Below are 16591 nucleotides of genomic sequence, written 5' to 3' on the forward strand. Positions count from 1 at the left end.
CCCCCCCACCCCTCGAATGCTCACTCTCAGGGGTGGCCGGCTCCTGTGGCATCTCCGACAAGCTGTGCTCCTCAGACTCCTTGGTGGCCGTCTCCCATAAAGAGGCCTCCTCGGCCTCCTCCGCCGCCTCCTGGGCTTCCTCTGCCTGTTCCGCCTCCTGAGCCAGGGCTTCCTGCGCCGGTCCCCCCACTGGCCCCTCCCCCGGTCCATCTGAGTGCACCTGAACCTCAGAGAACCGAGCCACAGTGGCTGAGCCGAGGTTGGACAAGCGCGGCCGGGTCTGGTGCCGGACCGACACGTGGTCGTCCTCTGGCGGGACTAGGATGTGGTTTTTGTACATACGGTTCAGAATCGGGTACCTCTGACTCAGGACCGTTAAGCGGTAGCGGGTCATGGAGAAGTGTCGCGAGTCCACCATGAGGTTCACGCCCTGCGCCTGCACCTCTTCCTCCCCCTCCTCGGCCGTCTCGATGTCCGAGTCTTCCTCAGAGTTCCCACCCTCCAGGGCCGCCTCCCTCGGGCCTCCTGAGGCCCCCACGACTCCACCCGCCTCAGCCTCAGGCATGGAGTCACCCCTGCGAGGCTCGGAGTTGTGGTCCACACTGTCGCGGGCTCCGGCCTGGGCCCCCGCCGCACCTGCAGGGCCTTCCTGCCCGCCAGGGGCCAGATCTCCATCCCCCGTGGTAGACATGGCAGCCGCCAGTTACCTCAGCCAGGCGGGGGATGATGGCAATGGCACAGGTGGTGGCACCGGAGGTGGCTGCCCTGAGAGGAGGCTGAGGGAAGTGAGATGGACCGAGGCAGTCACGGAAGGGACCGCAGAGGAGGCCCCACGACCGGGAGGGTAGGCGGCCAATGGCGGAAGCGTCCGACGGAAGTCGGGCCTCAGGCAGTGGAGCCAGGCCACAGTCGAGGGGCGGGGCCTGTTGACGCGGAACAGTTGACGGTGGCCTGTGACCCCTCGTCACGAGCTTTGGGCTCATTTGCTGACAAACAAGGATTGACGTGCTCTGTGTCCAATGAACGGCCAAGGCCCTTGGTTGTCAAATTGCTCACAATTGCCTACTTGTTCTTTGACGCGCTAGGGTTCTGAAATGTGTGGAGGTCTTCTAGGCTCGTGTCCTTTATGTAATTGTGCAGGAAAGTATTTATGAAGGCATCCTGGGCCATGTGAACTGAGAGAAATTTCCCACCTGGGAATTTCCACCTGGTAATGGCTCATGTGAATAGAGACAGGGTCATAAAGATGTTGTATATCTCAGATGTTAGCAGTACTAAAAACCTCCGCAGAAGAGAAAGAGAATTTGGACAATTTACCTTAGTTAAAAATAGTTGGAAAAGAGTAGACAAATTGAAATGAATGCAGTCAGAACTGAAGGTTGAGAAGTGTTGGAGAAGTTAGGAGCTAGAAGGTGTATAATGAACCCAGACAAATTCACTTAACGCTTTGAAGACTGAATAAAAAAAGAGAGGTTTCTTTAAAGGATCAGGTCATCTCCTAAGTGCTAAGCATGACAGACGTTAAAAGGGCCACCTTCCTAGGATGTTTCAGAGGCAACAGTCCCGGACTTTTTATTGATCTCAAGATCCACTTAGTCCAGACCCCAAGTGTAATTTTGAAAATTATACAGAAATTAACTGCTTTTACAGTCATTCTGTAAAAAAAGTTTTGTAGTACTACAAATGTTTTTTGAAAAAGACATAGCCAATTACATCTGGATGTTACATTTAGGAAAAATACTAATAAGTCTCATAATTGTAAAGAGGGGATTTTTTTTTCCCTTTCATTCAGTTCAGTTCCAACCGAATGTCAGTGTTTTTATTTTTCCTCTGTCTCACCTCGGGAATGGAGCATGGTGTTGCTGTAAACCATTGGTTTAAATTCGGAAGGCAATGTCAGTAATCTCTAATCCAAAATTCTCATTATAAAGACAGCAAAAAAGAGGCAGAATCCCAATCTGAGGTCTGAGTTGGTTTAACATTTGCCGCCCTAAGTGATCCTGAAACAGTTACTTATCATTTCTAGGCCTCAGTTTTATCATCTGTATAGGTGGTGTTCAATGAAAATATGTGTGAGGTAGATGGAAGAAGATGGAATTATATTTAGGATACTCAGCTTTTGTTGAAAATGTGTTTTTAGTTTGATTTTGCCTTCTAAGTATGCAGTTTTTCTTTTTTATGTCGTAAAATCTAATAATATTTTCTTTTTTCTTGGTTTTAACATCATAAATGTGTACATCTTTTCTCATCCAGAAATGAATTTTATACTTTTTGGAGATCTTCAGAATGTTTACATTTCACTCCTTAATTTGGAATCAATAATGGCTCACAGTGTTAAGATTAAAATCTCAGTTGATTTTTAAACAGCTCACCTATAATACCATTTGTCATGCATGAATTCCCCTCTGTAAGGATGTGTGGGCTTCCGGGGTGGCGCTAGTGGTAAAGAACCTGCCTGCCAATGCAGGAGATGTAAGAGACCCGGATTTGATCCCTGGGTTGGGAAGATTCCGTGGAGGAGGGCATGGCACTCCCTTCCAGTAGTCTTGCCTGGAGAATTCTAAGCACAGAGGAACCTGGGGGGCTAAAGTCCATAGGGTCACACAGAGTCAGACACAACTGAAGCAACTTAGCATGCACACACATAAGGATGTGTGGCCAAGTCCCCTTTAGCATTTTCTATAAAGACAGAAGAGATGCAAGAGAAACACACATTCTCTTAGCATTTCAGGGCTGGAAAGGCCTTTAGATATGGAATCTAAGACCATTCTTTTTAAAGTAATTAACCTCCAATTAAAATAAATAAATTTAATAAAATCTACACACAAACAAAAAAAATTTTAAAAATAAAAAAAATAATATTGGGAAACGAAGGTTTAGAGCTGCTAACTGGCATCCCCAAAGTCATGCCAGTTAGTAGAAGAGCCACGACTAGGACCAATCTCCTGATCTTTAATCTGGAATTGAAACATACTTCACACATCAGCTTTGGCCATCTTCTTTCCTATTGGACTTGTCTTAGAACAGTGTGCTAGAACATGAACATCAGACATGGTAACTCTTAGATCATATTGAAGGGAGACAAGACAGGACCAAAAAGAAGGTCATACATGACTAAACATCCCCCTCTCTTGGCTAAAATGAATGTCTACAACTTCTTGACCAATTACATCTTTATTCTGGGTCTAGTCTCCTCTCCCTAAAGGGAAGATTTACTCAAATACCAATCAGAGAATTGCCTCAGCTATGTAAAGACATCTAATCTAGAGCAAACCCCTGTTTCCTTGAAGGAAAAACTTCCGCAAAGAACTCATCCAAACCCCAGCCTCTGTAACAGGTTCTTTCTGCTACTTTGGAAGGCATCACATGGTTCCCCCATGATGTGTGTTCTCCCTTACTGCAATGAATAGTGAACTGAACTCACTCAACTACAGGCATGTTTCTGTGATCTTTGGCTGGAGGACACTGACGGTGTAAAACATTTCCATCTTTACACTGTAATGCATGAACTCACACAAGTGAGTCAAAAGGCATTGAAAGATTTTTCTCAGAAAAGGCTTCTCAGAGGAGGGAGGTGTTGGACCCAAAAGATGGGCAACAGGCCCGAACTAAGGACAATGAAGACAGGATGTTGGCTCTGTGTGGCCCTTGTTAAAATGGGCTTGTAAACCCCAGCGGGTCCCTGGCTGTAAAAAAGCCTGCGGCCTTCCCTGTGGCTCAGACAGTAAAGTGTCTGTCTGCAGTGTGGGAGACCCAGATTCGATCCCTGGGTTGGGAAGATCCCCTGGAGAAAGGAATGGCAACCCACTCCAGTACTCTTGCCTAGAAAATCCCATGGACAGAGGAGCCTAGTAGGCTACAGCCCATGGGGCTGCAAAGAGTCAGACATGACTTCACTTTCACTTTCATTTTCACTTCAGGAATAGGAAGGTCCGTCTAGTCAAAGCTATGGTTTTTCCAGTAGTCATATATAGATGTGAGAGTTGGACCATAAGGAAAGCTGAGCACCAAAGAATTGATGCTTTTGAACCTTGGGATTGGAGAAGACTCTTGAGAGTCCCTTGGACTGCAAGGAGATCAAACCAGTCAATCCTAAGGGAAATCAGTCCTGAATATTCATTGGAAGGACTGATGTTGAAGCTGAAACTCCAATACTTTGGCCACATGATGTGAAGAAATGACTCATTGGAAAAGACTGGGGAAGATGCTGGGAAAGGTTGAAGGCAGGAGAAGATGGGGATGACAGAGGATGAGATGGTTGGATGGCATCACCGACTCAATAGACATGAGTCTGAGTAAACTCCAGGATTTGGTGATGGACAGGGAAGCTTGGTGTGCTGCAGTCCATGGGGTCACAAAAAGTCGGATATAAGTGAAAAACTGAACTGAACTGAGGGGTAGGAAGAGGAGCCAGATGTTGTTTCTGGCCAGAGGGCAGACCTGGGTGATGTGATGGAGGTCCTGGGGTGAGGAAGGTGCTTAATTAGGGCACTCCCATTTCCTAACCCATGCTGTGACAGGACTGCCTCCATTCTTCTTTAGCAGAGAAGCCCATACTCCCAGGTAGACGTGGTTTTTTTCCCCTATAAGAAGTTGCGACCCCATTGACTGTAGCCCACCAGGCTCCTCTGTCTATGGGATTTTCGAGGCGAGACTACTGGAGCGGGTTACCCTTCCTTTCTGCAGGGGATCTTCCCGACCCAGGGATCGAATCTAGGTCTCCTAATTTTTACCATCTGAGCCACCAGGGAAGTTGCCCCACCCATGAAACCAGAGTATTAATGCTTTCTTTGTTTCCTCCTATCTCTGTACATTCTTTTCTTCAGAACTTTCAACAAGACCATCACTATTCACTGTAGAGGACATAGCATGTTACCAAACAAAGCAAACAAAACAAGAGAAATCATACGAGTGTCTTTCCAGGTCAGGAACAACTAGTCTGTCCACTTGAAGCTACAGGACAAACACTCCAGCCCCTAGTCATTTAAGCATTCACTGAGCACATGTAAGCACCTACTATATACCTGGAATTATGTTCGGACTTGGGGACTCAGGTATCTAAGACCCATGGCTTGTTCTGGTTTACGATCTAAAGGGCTAGACAGACACTTGGGCAATGACGACTCACTCTGTCCAGTGCTGTGACAAGGATGAGCACAAGTGTTAAGGAAGCATGGGAGAGTGGATGATTAGCTATGGCCAGTAGATGGAGGGGGTGGGCTGGTGCCTGGGAAAGTGCTCAAGAGGGGGCATTTCAGGGGGTCCTGAAGCTAGGAGTTCAAGTGGCAGTAAAAAGGCAGGGGCAAGGAGGTTCCTGTAGGTAAAGGAAGCAGCATGGAGAGTGGCAGAGATGTGTTGGTGTGCAGCTAGCCAGGGAGCAAAATGGCAGGAGTGTAGAGCAGAGTGGCAGCTGGGCCTTTAAAGTAGATAGGGCCGTGAAGGCTCCAGTAAAGACTTTGCCCTTGGCCCTGAAAAGGAGGTTGGCCTCCAAAGCAAAACACCATTGAGATGATGGTAGAGCTAGCAGAAGAGTTTTGGTGCATTTAGGAATGAGTTGAGTCAAGCAAAGTTCTGCTGAGGCCCTCCAAGGTCTTTCTGGCAAGTTTTAGGATCCCACGCTTTTCTTCTTTATAAAAATAATACATATTCTTTGTACAACAGATTAATAAACCATATAAGACTAAAGAGGGAATCAAAAATTCACACATATCTTGCCCATACAAATGAAGAAGATAATAATAGAAATATAAGCAAAAGACAGGGGTAGATAAATCATAGATAAATACAAATGATTTTTAAACATATGGACTTATTATGCTCAAACAATTCAAATTAAAATTATATTGAGGTAATGATAATGATTAGCATTTATTAAGTACTTATAGGTTGGGCACTATTTTAAACACGTACATTATGTTGTTTACTCTTTGCAACAGCCTTATGATGTGAGTACTGTTATTATCCATCTTTTGCAAATAAGGAAACCAAAACACAGAGATGTTTAGCAACATTCTCAAGGATACACAGCCAGTAAGGAACAGAGCCTGGATTGAGAAGATAAAAATCACCCTTAATCTCACCATCTAGAAATGATCACTCTGCTATTTAGCAAATAGTTCAGTTTCATTTTTCTGAGTTGGGAAGACACTCTGATTGTTAATTCTTCTCTTTGATTAGAGAATCCCAGTCTCCAACCCTTAAATAATAGGAAGTTGGCTGTTGATTGCAAACAGATATTCTTGATCATGTCACGTTTTCTGTCCCTTTGTTGTTAAAAGCCGTGTGGCTTAGGGTAAACTTTCCCATGGTCCTTAGTTTCATCTTAACAAAGAGAATAATTACCACCCCACAGGGTTTTTGTGAATATTTAACATGATAATATACAATGAGCATTATCAGAATTAAGGGTTATTAGTGAGGTTTGTCTGGGTTTTTTTCAACTTCTAAGCACGCCCTTTTTATTCAGAGGAAGCAGAATTTTAATTTGGTCCTCTTGTCCACACTCAATCAGGAATTCCCTGCCTTCTGTACAGAAGAAATGCCCCCCCCTTTTATGTTCTTAGTAATTTTCATGGGAATCTTCCTCCCAAATGGTCCTATGGCTGCCTCCTCTTTGGAATTCAGATTAGTTTTTTTTTAATTTTTTAAAATTGATTTATTTTACTTGAAGGCTAATTACTTTACAATATTGTATTGGTTTTGCCATACATTGACATGAATCCACCATGGGTGTGGAATTCAGGTTTTAGTCAAAGAACACTCACAGGGGATCATCGCTGACTACAACTTGTCACCCAGTGCCACCCTCAAACACTCTTATATTACCACCGTTTCTATTTCCTTCATAGCTTTGAACTTTTCCCATTTAATACGTTTTATCTTTGTATTTATTACTCCTGTCCTAACTCCCCAGCCTCCCCGAGCACCACCAAGAGTTAATTGCCGCAAAAGCAGAACTTATTGTCTGTTTTCTTCACTATGTCCCCCAAACACCTAGAATGATATCTGGAACGGAGTAAATACTCAGACATTTATTTATTTACTTTAAAGATTTATTTATGTATGCCTGCACTGGGTCTTCATTGCTGCACAGGTTTTTCTATAGTTGCAGCAAGCAGGGTCTAGTCTCTAGTTGCAGGGTGCAGGCTTCTCACTGTGGAGGCTTCTCTTGTTGTGGAGCATGGCTCTAGGCATGTGGGCTCAGTAATGGCTCCCGGACTCTAGAACACAGGTTTCCTGGACCAGTAATTGAACCCACATCCCCTGCATTGGCAAGCAGATTCTTTACCCCTGAGCCACCAAGGAGGCCCCTTAAACATTTGTTAAATGACTATAAACAACTTGCTTCCTCTATATTGGTTAATTGTACAAGTTACAAAGTCAAATGCTACTATGTGTAGGATCACATTTATGAATTTGGAGAGCCACCAGTGGGTGAGATTAAAGTTGAGCCTTGAATGTTGGTAAAGTTTGGGTAATTTCTCTCTATACCAGTACATCTCATATTGCCGGAGGGATGGTAAAAAATCTGCCTGCAATGCTGGAGACCCAGGTACAATCGCTGGCTTGGGAAGATCCCCTGGAGGAGGAAATAGAAACCCACTCCAGTCTTCTTGCTGGGAGAATGCCATGGACCGAGGAGCCTGGTGGGCTACAGTCCATGAGGTTGCAAAGAGTCAGACATGACTGAGTGACTAACACACACACATAAGTATCTTTAGATTGAGGGGGACAAGTTCATAGGAAAAAAAAAGTCTTTCAATTTGGTCATTAAAATATATATAAGATGGCAGAGAATTGCATCAGTGTTAATGTTTGTTTGCTTTGTGGTTAGCTCATTCTAAATTTCAACTTTTGGAGGCCAGAGAGTTTACACATTAAATTGCTGTGTCTTTACATAGTGTAAGTTAAAAATCCTCTAAAATTTTCTTCCCCTACTTTGCCACAGGGTCTGAAATTGCCTATCCTAGCATCATTTCATAGGCCCTTTCAGAGACAAGTACATTGTATGTTAACTTGGAATCACATCCTTCCTGAAAATACTATTATTTTTGTATCATTAGCCAGGTATTACATGAGGCAGGGTCTTGAGGAATTGGGACAGGAACCTTGAGAGCAGATGAGTAGAGGAACGAAGAAAAGATCTGGGGGCATGGGGTGCTCCCAGGGAAAGGAGGCCTATCTGGGGAGTGACAGTGACCCTGATTCTAGGTGCTTGGGGATGATGGTGGAATTGAGGAGGACAGCAGGGGCCACTGCTTGAGAGTTAACAGGATGTCGCTGAAAAAAGAGGTAAAGGATCTAGGGATGCAAGTCTTGTTCCACTTCCATAGCTTTGCCTCAGGTCAACTTGTCTCTGGAGGTATTTGGTACTTTGGGACAGAAAGGTGAAGAAGAGTCTTTGAGGTTCCATACAGTGAGGGTCTTGAGATGGGATGTAGGGAGGCTGCTTGTGAAGTATGCTATTGTAGCACACCGGAGAAGCAGTCTGCTAATGCCATCCTGAATGGGTGTCTAAGTGACCTTAACTAATCGTAGAACGAGGCCTTCCCCCAAACTCCCTTTCTCTGATGAACTACCTTTCACCCACTTTCTTACCCCAATTCTAGAGATTAGGCACATTTAAAGGCACACATAAGACTATAGGTATGAGCACTAATAGAAACTTCCTTGGGTCCCAGGTAACCTCTGCTGAGTTTAAGAAATAAAACAGTAGAAACGGAGTTGGAGGTCTGCACATCCTTTCCTCAAATGGTAACTGGTGTCATGAGTTTGGTGTTTCATTCCCATGTACTTTGCCTACATTGTTGGGAAATGAAAGAGGTTGTTAAATATAAACTTATATCCCAGAGTACATAGCATTTTTGGCATGTTTTAAAACTTTATATCAATGGCGTCACCGGATCTATGTTCTTCTGTCATTAGTTTTGCCTTACACTTTTCTCTACTACCTCCAGGAAATCATTATCCTCAGAGGGGTGTGTGACTCAAGCTCCAAGGAGTTCTAGTCTCCTCTCCAGAGGAGCCCTTGGTGTCCTAGTCCCTTTACCCACCACACTTGGGAGCCAGTGACTTCAGGTTGGTCTTAGATGGAGGTGAGCCTCTTCCTCTGTTGTCTTAGCCAAAGTGCAGGGCTGGGCTCACTTGCACTAGTGACCTCCTGGACCATTACCCTGGGAGCCCCACTTTGAAAACCACTACTCTAGAGCAGGAGACAGAGAATGAGATGGTTGTGTGGCATCACTGACTCGATGGACATAAGTTTGAGCAAGCTCTGGGAGTTGGTGATGGACAAGGAGGCCTGGCGTGCTGCAGTTCACGGCGTTGCAAAGAGTCAGACCCGACTGAGCGACTGAACTGACTGACTGACTCTAGAGCAGGCATCCCCAACCTCTGGGATCTAGTGCCTCATGATCTGAGGTGGAGCTGATGTAATAACAATAGAAATAAAGTGCACAATGAATGTAATGCACCTGAATCATCCCCAAACCATCCCCCTCCTCCCTGGTCCGTGCAAAAATTGTCTCCCTTGAAACTTATCTCTGGTGCCAAAAACGTGGGGGACCACAGCTCTAGAGCATCTTTTGCCCCTTGATATTTTAGCCTTCTTTCAACGAAATAATCTGATACAAGTTTACCAAAAGGTGAACAGGTAGCATTCCTAGAAGGTAGAGTGCTACAAAACCGCTCTGCTGAGTATAAAATGAAGACAAGTCTTGATTAACACCCCAGCGATGAATCACTTGTCTCTAAATGTGTTTTCATGTAACCATCAGTGCAAAGATCCTCAAATAAGCTGACAGTTATTGAAGGTGGCTTTACTGGAACCCTTAACCATGCACATGGTTCGGTTAAAAGTGCATTGTGTACTAGTGAGTACAAGAGACTTCATTTCTACTGCACAATGATGAAGGCACAAGTCAAGTAAGCTAATTTGAAAACTTCTTCAATTGGTTTCTCAGGAAGGCTTTCTAAACCTCTCTTACTTTGCAGTAAGGATTCTGATATTCTACAGCTGTAGGTGTATCCCTATGACAAAAGTACTTCACGAGAACCAAACTATGGATGTTCAAGGATGCAGTAAATTATGTATCTGGCAGAAAAGTGGAGACCATTAAAATTCTAAGAAGGAAGCACTGGTTTTAAAACCTTTTAAAAGCTGCTTATTAGCTACCTAGAAACTTTTTTAAAAGAAGGTATAAGCAGTGCAGCGTATGTTTAAGCTATTCTCTAATGATATTTAATGCCCTTGGCTCACTGCAGCTTGCATTCAACAAAGTCGTGTTTATTTTAGGGTTCTTCTTCCTCTTCTGGTTATTCATTTTCTTCCTCTTGCTTTCCTCCTTCTCTCTTGATTCTTCGCCTGTGTCATCATCATCATTCTGTGTGTCTTGTCCTGTTGAGTAAAATACTGATCTTGTACACTCATGAAAGAAGAACTGCAATTGATCTTCAGGAATTTTACCTGTACAAACCCCACTTAATATTGTAAATTTAGGAATTTCCAGAGTACAAAAGTAGCTGAAGTATGAGTCCTTGAAAGTTGTTTTGTACCCTATTCCAGGAGTTCCATTTCCTTTGCTATCCTGTTCCTTAATGCATTCTGAGTGACATTCTTCTTCCAATGTATTTAGCACCCAATGCAGCCTATAACTTGTGGTCCGTGAGAACAGAAGGATCAAAATCATCCAGGTATGACTTTATTAGATATGTTTCAGTCAACACCTCATTTGAGAAATAGTCACTGGATTCAGAGAAGTTCAACTGTGAAATTCGTAGGCTCTCCAGCATCTGAGAAGTTGTGGACAAGTATTTCAGGTGCTCTAAAATAGGCTCATGGGCTTTCTGAATCATATTTCTGAGCAATTCTGCATTCTTCAAAACTTTCATGCCAAGATAAAGAATTCTTTCAGGGTGGCTTTTACCTTCAGAATTTTCCTCAAGTTTTCTTTTTTGATTTCCTCAACAACTGCCTCCGCAGTACCTGGTTTCCATTTATTTTCGTCATCTGTAAGCTCATTAGATGATTTTGTATCTCTTATCATACAGGTTGATAGAGGCATACTTTCTCTCAGTATCATGAGTTACTTTATGATGTTTAGATTTTGTTTTTGCCTGTTCTAACTGGAATTTTCTTTAGGCATTAAGTTGCTTAACGATATTAATCAAGTCCTGAAAACAGCTTACACATGCTACAAGTGAAGCAGCACATCTTTCTTGGGAAGCCTGAGGAATTTGCCTCCCCTCAACAGTTTTTTCTTCTTTCCTGTTCTCAACAGCATGGTGCCCCTCAATTGTGGCACATTGCAGTCTCCATGCCACCGACTCTGTGACAGAAAACAGTCTCCTGCGCACAGCTTAAGGGTCTTTTGCTTTCCCACCTCAGGGCCTTTATGTTTCGCCGGTGAACGACGGGGCCAAGTGGCTCAAGTGTCCTCTATCATCTCATTAAGATACACAGGCAGGAGGGTGTGGGTGGGGAAAGTTGGTGGGCAGCCCAAGGCACCGTAGTCTGTCTTTCTGGCCCCTTGAGGTGGGATCCCTCCACTGACTTTCAAGAGCTGCCTCCCCCTAATTAAAGTAAATGTTAAAAGTCTTCAACCCTCCCTTGGACACGACTGCCGTCTTCCCCTCCTCCCCTTTCATCCTTCACAGCACAGGCTCTGGTTGGGCCAGTAGAGCTGGTTTTATGTCACTTTCATCCAACATAATACCTGCTCAATAGCTCTGGCTGGGAAGTAGGGGCAGAGGTGAGAGCCAACAGCGAAGGTGGCCTCAGTGGTGCTGCTGTGGTGAGGGGGCTGCTGGGCTAGGTTGGGTGTGGGGCCAGGGGGCTGCTGGGGTGAGCGGGCTGCAGGGCCAGGGGGCTGCTGGGCCAGGTGGGTGTGGGGCCAGGGGGCTGCTGGGGTGAGGGGGCTGCGGGGCCAGGGGACTGCTGGCGTGAGGGGGCTGCGGGGCTGGGGCCTGCTACAGAGGGTGCTGGGCTTTGGCCTAGGTGATAGCCGCCCCTGCTGGGTGACCAGGATTTGGCAAGGATGGCCGAGGAACAGAGCCCCTTCCCGGGATGGAAAGTCTGGTGGCCTCAACACAGGGCAGGACCTCACTGTCAGGCCAGGACCTCACTGTCAGGCTAGGAGATTCCCTCCGTGTCACCTGGCCTTGAGCTGGCTTTGAAATCTGACCAAGGCCAGGGCACGTTGAACGGGTGCAGCCAGGCTCAGGGAAGGTTGGCCCCTGCAGTTCCCTCCAGCACGTTTGGTCCTGGGGGCCTCTAAGCCTAAGAGAATTTGATGCAAAAAGGTGATTGGCAGGCCATCTCTTCCTTGTCCCTCTTCCTGCCCCCCGTCCACTTTGCTTGTTTTGAAGAGGGGCTTATTGGTCCTCACTCTAAGCAGACCCCAGGAAGAGCGACTGGTTTAGGAGTACCAGCATGCCATATGCAAGTGAATTCAGACAGGGAGCTTATACTCTTGCCTGGAAAATCCCATGGATGGAGGAGCATGGTAGGCTGCAGTCCATGGGGTCGCTAAGAGTCGGACACGACTGAGCGACTTCACTTTCACTTTTCACTTTCATGCATTGGAGAAGGAAATGGCAACCCACTCCACTATTCTTGCCTGGAGAATCCCAGGGAGGGCGGAGCCTGGTGGGCTGCCGTCTATGGGCTCGCACAGAGTTGGACATGACTGAAGTGACTTAGCAGGTGTAAATTACCAAGGGGGAGGGGGGAGGGGCATTTATTCCCACTGTTACAAACTGCAATTAAACTTTTCCTTTGTATACCACTCTTTGGTCCTAGGTTAAGAGTAGTGTGATTTTGTGCCAAATGGCCTGGAGATCAATGCTCAGACATTCCCGAAAATGTCTAGAAGGGCCCTTAGACATCCTGGAATCCAGCGGTTTTCCAAACTTCGGTGCACATAGGAAGCACCTAGAGGGCTGGTGGGACCAACAGATTGCTGGGCCCATCCCAGTGGTGAGGATTCTGGATCTGGGGAGACCCTGAGAGTTTGCATTGCCAAGGACTTCTCATGTGAGGTTCACGCTGCTGGTCTGGCCACTGCACTTCATTCCAACGTCTTCATTTCATAGATGGATCAGCTGAGACAGAACCCCAGCTGGGTTCCAGAATTGGCATTAACGCTTACCAGGTGTTGACTTTGCAATCTGATTTAGCTGTTCTGAGCCTGCGTTTTCTCATCCACAAAATTAGGTAAGAGCCTCGGTCATTCCTACCCTGGGTTCAGTCTGCAGGTGGCTGCTATTGGGCAGTTACTCAGGCTTTTAGTAACAGCCCTCTGGTTTGGTGTGGCGCTGTCACGCGGTTCTCAGGTCCGTGAGCTTCCACAGCTTCCCTCTGGTTCCTGGGTCGGGTTTAGGCCCTGCCTTTCCTGTGTGGAGCACCGAGAGATGACGATGCTCTCAGGTGGAGGGTAGGACATAAAGCTTTGTTCTTTTTGCTGTGGTTTTCTCATTTTGCAGGTGCCTCTTCTGTTTGCTTACATTGCTAAGAATATTGGTTTTCTTTTCTGATGTAGAAAGTTTCCCAATGTTTTCCCTTTCTGTTTCCTTCATATCCTTTGAATTTAAAAATTCTTTACCATCTGATCATAAGGCTATTCAAGGATATATTTTCTTATTTTCCTTGTGATTTTTTATGTTGTATACCCTCATCCCTCTGGAGTTATTTTGACATGTGTTATAAAGTTTGGATCTTGGTTGAGTTTCCTTTCTTTGTAAATGGCTAAACTCGGGCATCATTTGTTGAGTAATCCCTTTCCTCTCTTTGGATGTCTGGCTGTGCATTCTTAGCACTCTAAGAATGTAGAATAGGTTGGAGTGAGATTTTTGTTGAAGCCCCTTTTTTCCAGATGGGGAAGTTGAGGCCCAGAGCAGCTAACTGGTTTTCCTAAGGTCATGTTAGTGAATGGAGAAGCTCTGACTTCTTTTGTGTGTGTGTGTGTTTATTTTTGGCCGTGCCGAGGCTTCATTGCTGTGCTCGGGCTTTCTCTAGTTGGGGTGAGCAGTGGCTCTTCTTGTTGCAGACCATGGGCTCTAGAGTGCAGGTTCAGTAGTTGTTGCCCATGGGCTTCATTGCTCCTTGACATGTGGAACCTTTTCGGAGTGGGAATGGAACCCGTGGACCCTGCACTGGCAGGAGGATTCTTAACCACTGAGCCACCAGGAAAGTCCAGATCTCTGTGACCTCTAATCTGAGTTTGAGATATATAGGTCTGCTTGTCTGTCTAGCTCCAGGGACATTTGACAGGGGCAGGTTAGCTAACTGGCCACAAAGTAAATGAGCATGACCTAGGGTCTCTGAGAGGTAGAGACCAGCCTTCCTCAGCCAGCCCAGAGAAACCGGGAAATATGTACTGCACACCTATGTTCAAACTGCCCTGGTGGTTCAGTGGTAAAGAATCTGCCTGCAGTGCAGGAGATGCAGGCGATGTGCAGGAGATTCAGGTTCAATTCCTGGGTTGGGAAAATCCCCTGGAAGTGAAAATGGCAACCCACTCCAGCCTTCTTGCCTGGAGAATCCCATGGACGGAGGGGCCTGGTGGGCTACAGTCCATGAGGTCAGAAAGAGTTGGACACGACTGGGCACACACGCATTCAGTTACCTTTTCTGTGTTGGTGGTGGTTGTGAGAATATTTAAGATCGGCTCTCTCAGCAACTTTGAAGAAGGATACAACATAGTATTTTTAACTATAGTCACCATACTGAATATTAGATCCCCTGAACTTGTTCATCTTATAGTTGGAAGTTTGTATCCTTTGAACAACATCTCCTCGTTTCCCGTCCCTGGCAGCCACCATTCTACTCTCTATTTCTGTGAGTTTGGCTTGTTTTTAGATCCACATATAAGTGAGATCATACAGTGTCTGTCTTTCTCTGACTTATTTCACTTAGCATAATGCCTTCATGGTTTATCCATGTTGTCATGACAGTCAGGATTTCCTCTTTTTTTATGACCAAATGTTTCATTGTGTATATATGTATATACATTTACACACACGTTTTCTTTATCCATTCGTGCACAGGCACTTTGATTGTTTGCATGTCTTGGCTATTGTGAATAATGTTGCAATGAACAAGGGGCTGCAGATATTTCTTTCAGGTAGTTATTAAATTTTCTTTGGCTATATGTCCAGAAGTGGGATTTCTGGATCCTATGGTAGTTTTATTTTTAATATTTTGGAGGAAACCTTATGCAATTTTACATAGTGCCTGTACTAAGTTACATTCCCACCAACCGTGTACAAGGGTTCTCTTTCCTTTAATATCCTTGCCAACACTTCTTTTGTCTTTTGGATAATAGTCATTTGAACAGAATTGTATGAGTTCCTATATTAACCGTTTCTCAGATAGATGATTTGAAAATATTTTCTCCCGCTCCATAGATTGCCTTTTCATTTTGTTGTTTCCTTGGCTGTGCATGAGCTTTTTTATTTGATGTAGTCTCACTTGTCTATTTTTGCATTTGCTTGCTGTACTTCTAGTGTCATATCCCAACAGTTTTATGCCAAATCCTAAGTCAAGAAGCTTGTTGTAGAAAGTTGTGTTTTCTTCCAGAAGTTTTATGGTTTCAGGTCTTAAATTTAAGTCTTTAACACATTTCAAGTGAATTTTTGTGAGTGCTCTAAGATAGGAGTCCAATTTTATTCTTATGGGGATAACTCGTTTTACCCAATACCATTTATTGAAGAGTCTTTGCCCACTAAATATTCTTGGCTCCCTTGTGAAATATTAGTTGACCGATTATGCATGGGCTTATTTCTGAGCTCTTGATTCTGTTCCATTGTTCCATGCTGTTTCAAATACTATACTTTGTAATATAGTTTGAGATCAGAAAGTGTGATCTCTCCAGCTTTGTTATTCATTCTCAGGATTGTTTGGGTATTGGAGTCTTTTGTGGTTCCACACAAATTGTAGATTGCTTTTTCTATTCTGTGAAAAGATGTCATTGGAATTTTGATAGGAATTGCATTGCATGCGTAATTGGCTTTGGGTAGTATGGACGTTTTAACAATATTCTTTTTATACAGGAAATGGGGATATCTTTCCCTTTATGTCTTCTTCAATATCTGTCGTCAGTGTCTTATTGTTTTGGTGTATAGATCTTTTGACGTGCTTGGTTAAATGTATTTCTAAGTATTTTATTGTGTTTGCTCTATTATAAATTAGATTATTTTCATTATTTCTTTTTAAGATACTTTGTCCTTAATGTATAGAAATGCAACTGATTTTTGTATGTTGATCATAGGTCTTGCAAATTTACCAAATTCACTGATGAGTTCTAAAATTTTTTAATGCAGTCTTTAGGTTTTCTGTATATAAGATCATGTCATCCTCAAATGGACAATTTAACTTCGTCCTTTCTGATTTTGATGTCTTTTATTTTCCTTGCCTACTTTCTCTGAGACTTGAGTACAATCCTGAATAGGAGTGGTGAAAGTGGGCCCCCTTATCTTGTTTCTGTTCTTCGAGGAAAAGCTTTCAATTTTTCTGCATTGAGGATGATGTTAGCTGTGGGCTTATTGCAGATGGCCTTCATTATGTTGAAGTATGTGGCTTAGAACCTAATTT

The 16591-nt window shown here is 44.4% G+C and overlaps 1 protein-coding gene across 2 annotated transcripts in view; it reads right to left on the minus strand.

Moving 5' to 3' along the window:
• Positions 1-16591, minus strand: part of LOC112582730 (cancer/testis antigen 47A) — a 34434-nt gene that overhangs the window by 2373 nt on the left and 15470 nt on the right. Inside the window, exon 1 of one of the 2 annotated variants that reach the window (XM_025276378.3) lies at positions 25-2440. The exons of the other annotated variant lie outside the window; for it this stretch is intronic. Within the exon in view, the coding sequence (XP_025132163.3) occupies positions 25-691 (667 nt within the window). The 5' untranslated portion in view covers positions 692-2440. Of the gene's footprint in view, positions 1-24; positions 2441-16591 lie in introns of those variants that run through there. 2 annotated transcript variants of the gene reach the window in all.

The sequence above is a fragment of the Bubalus bubalis genome, chromosome X (genome assembly GCF_019923935.1).
Source record: "Bubalus bubalis isolate 160015118507 breed Murrah chromosome X, NDDB_SH_1, whole genome shotgun sequence".
NCBI classification, from domain to species: Eukaryota; Metazoa; Chordata; class Mammalia; order Artiodactyla; family Bovidae; genus Bubalus; species Bubalus bubalis.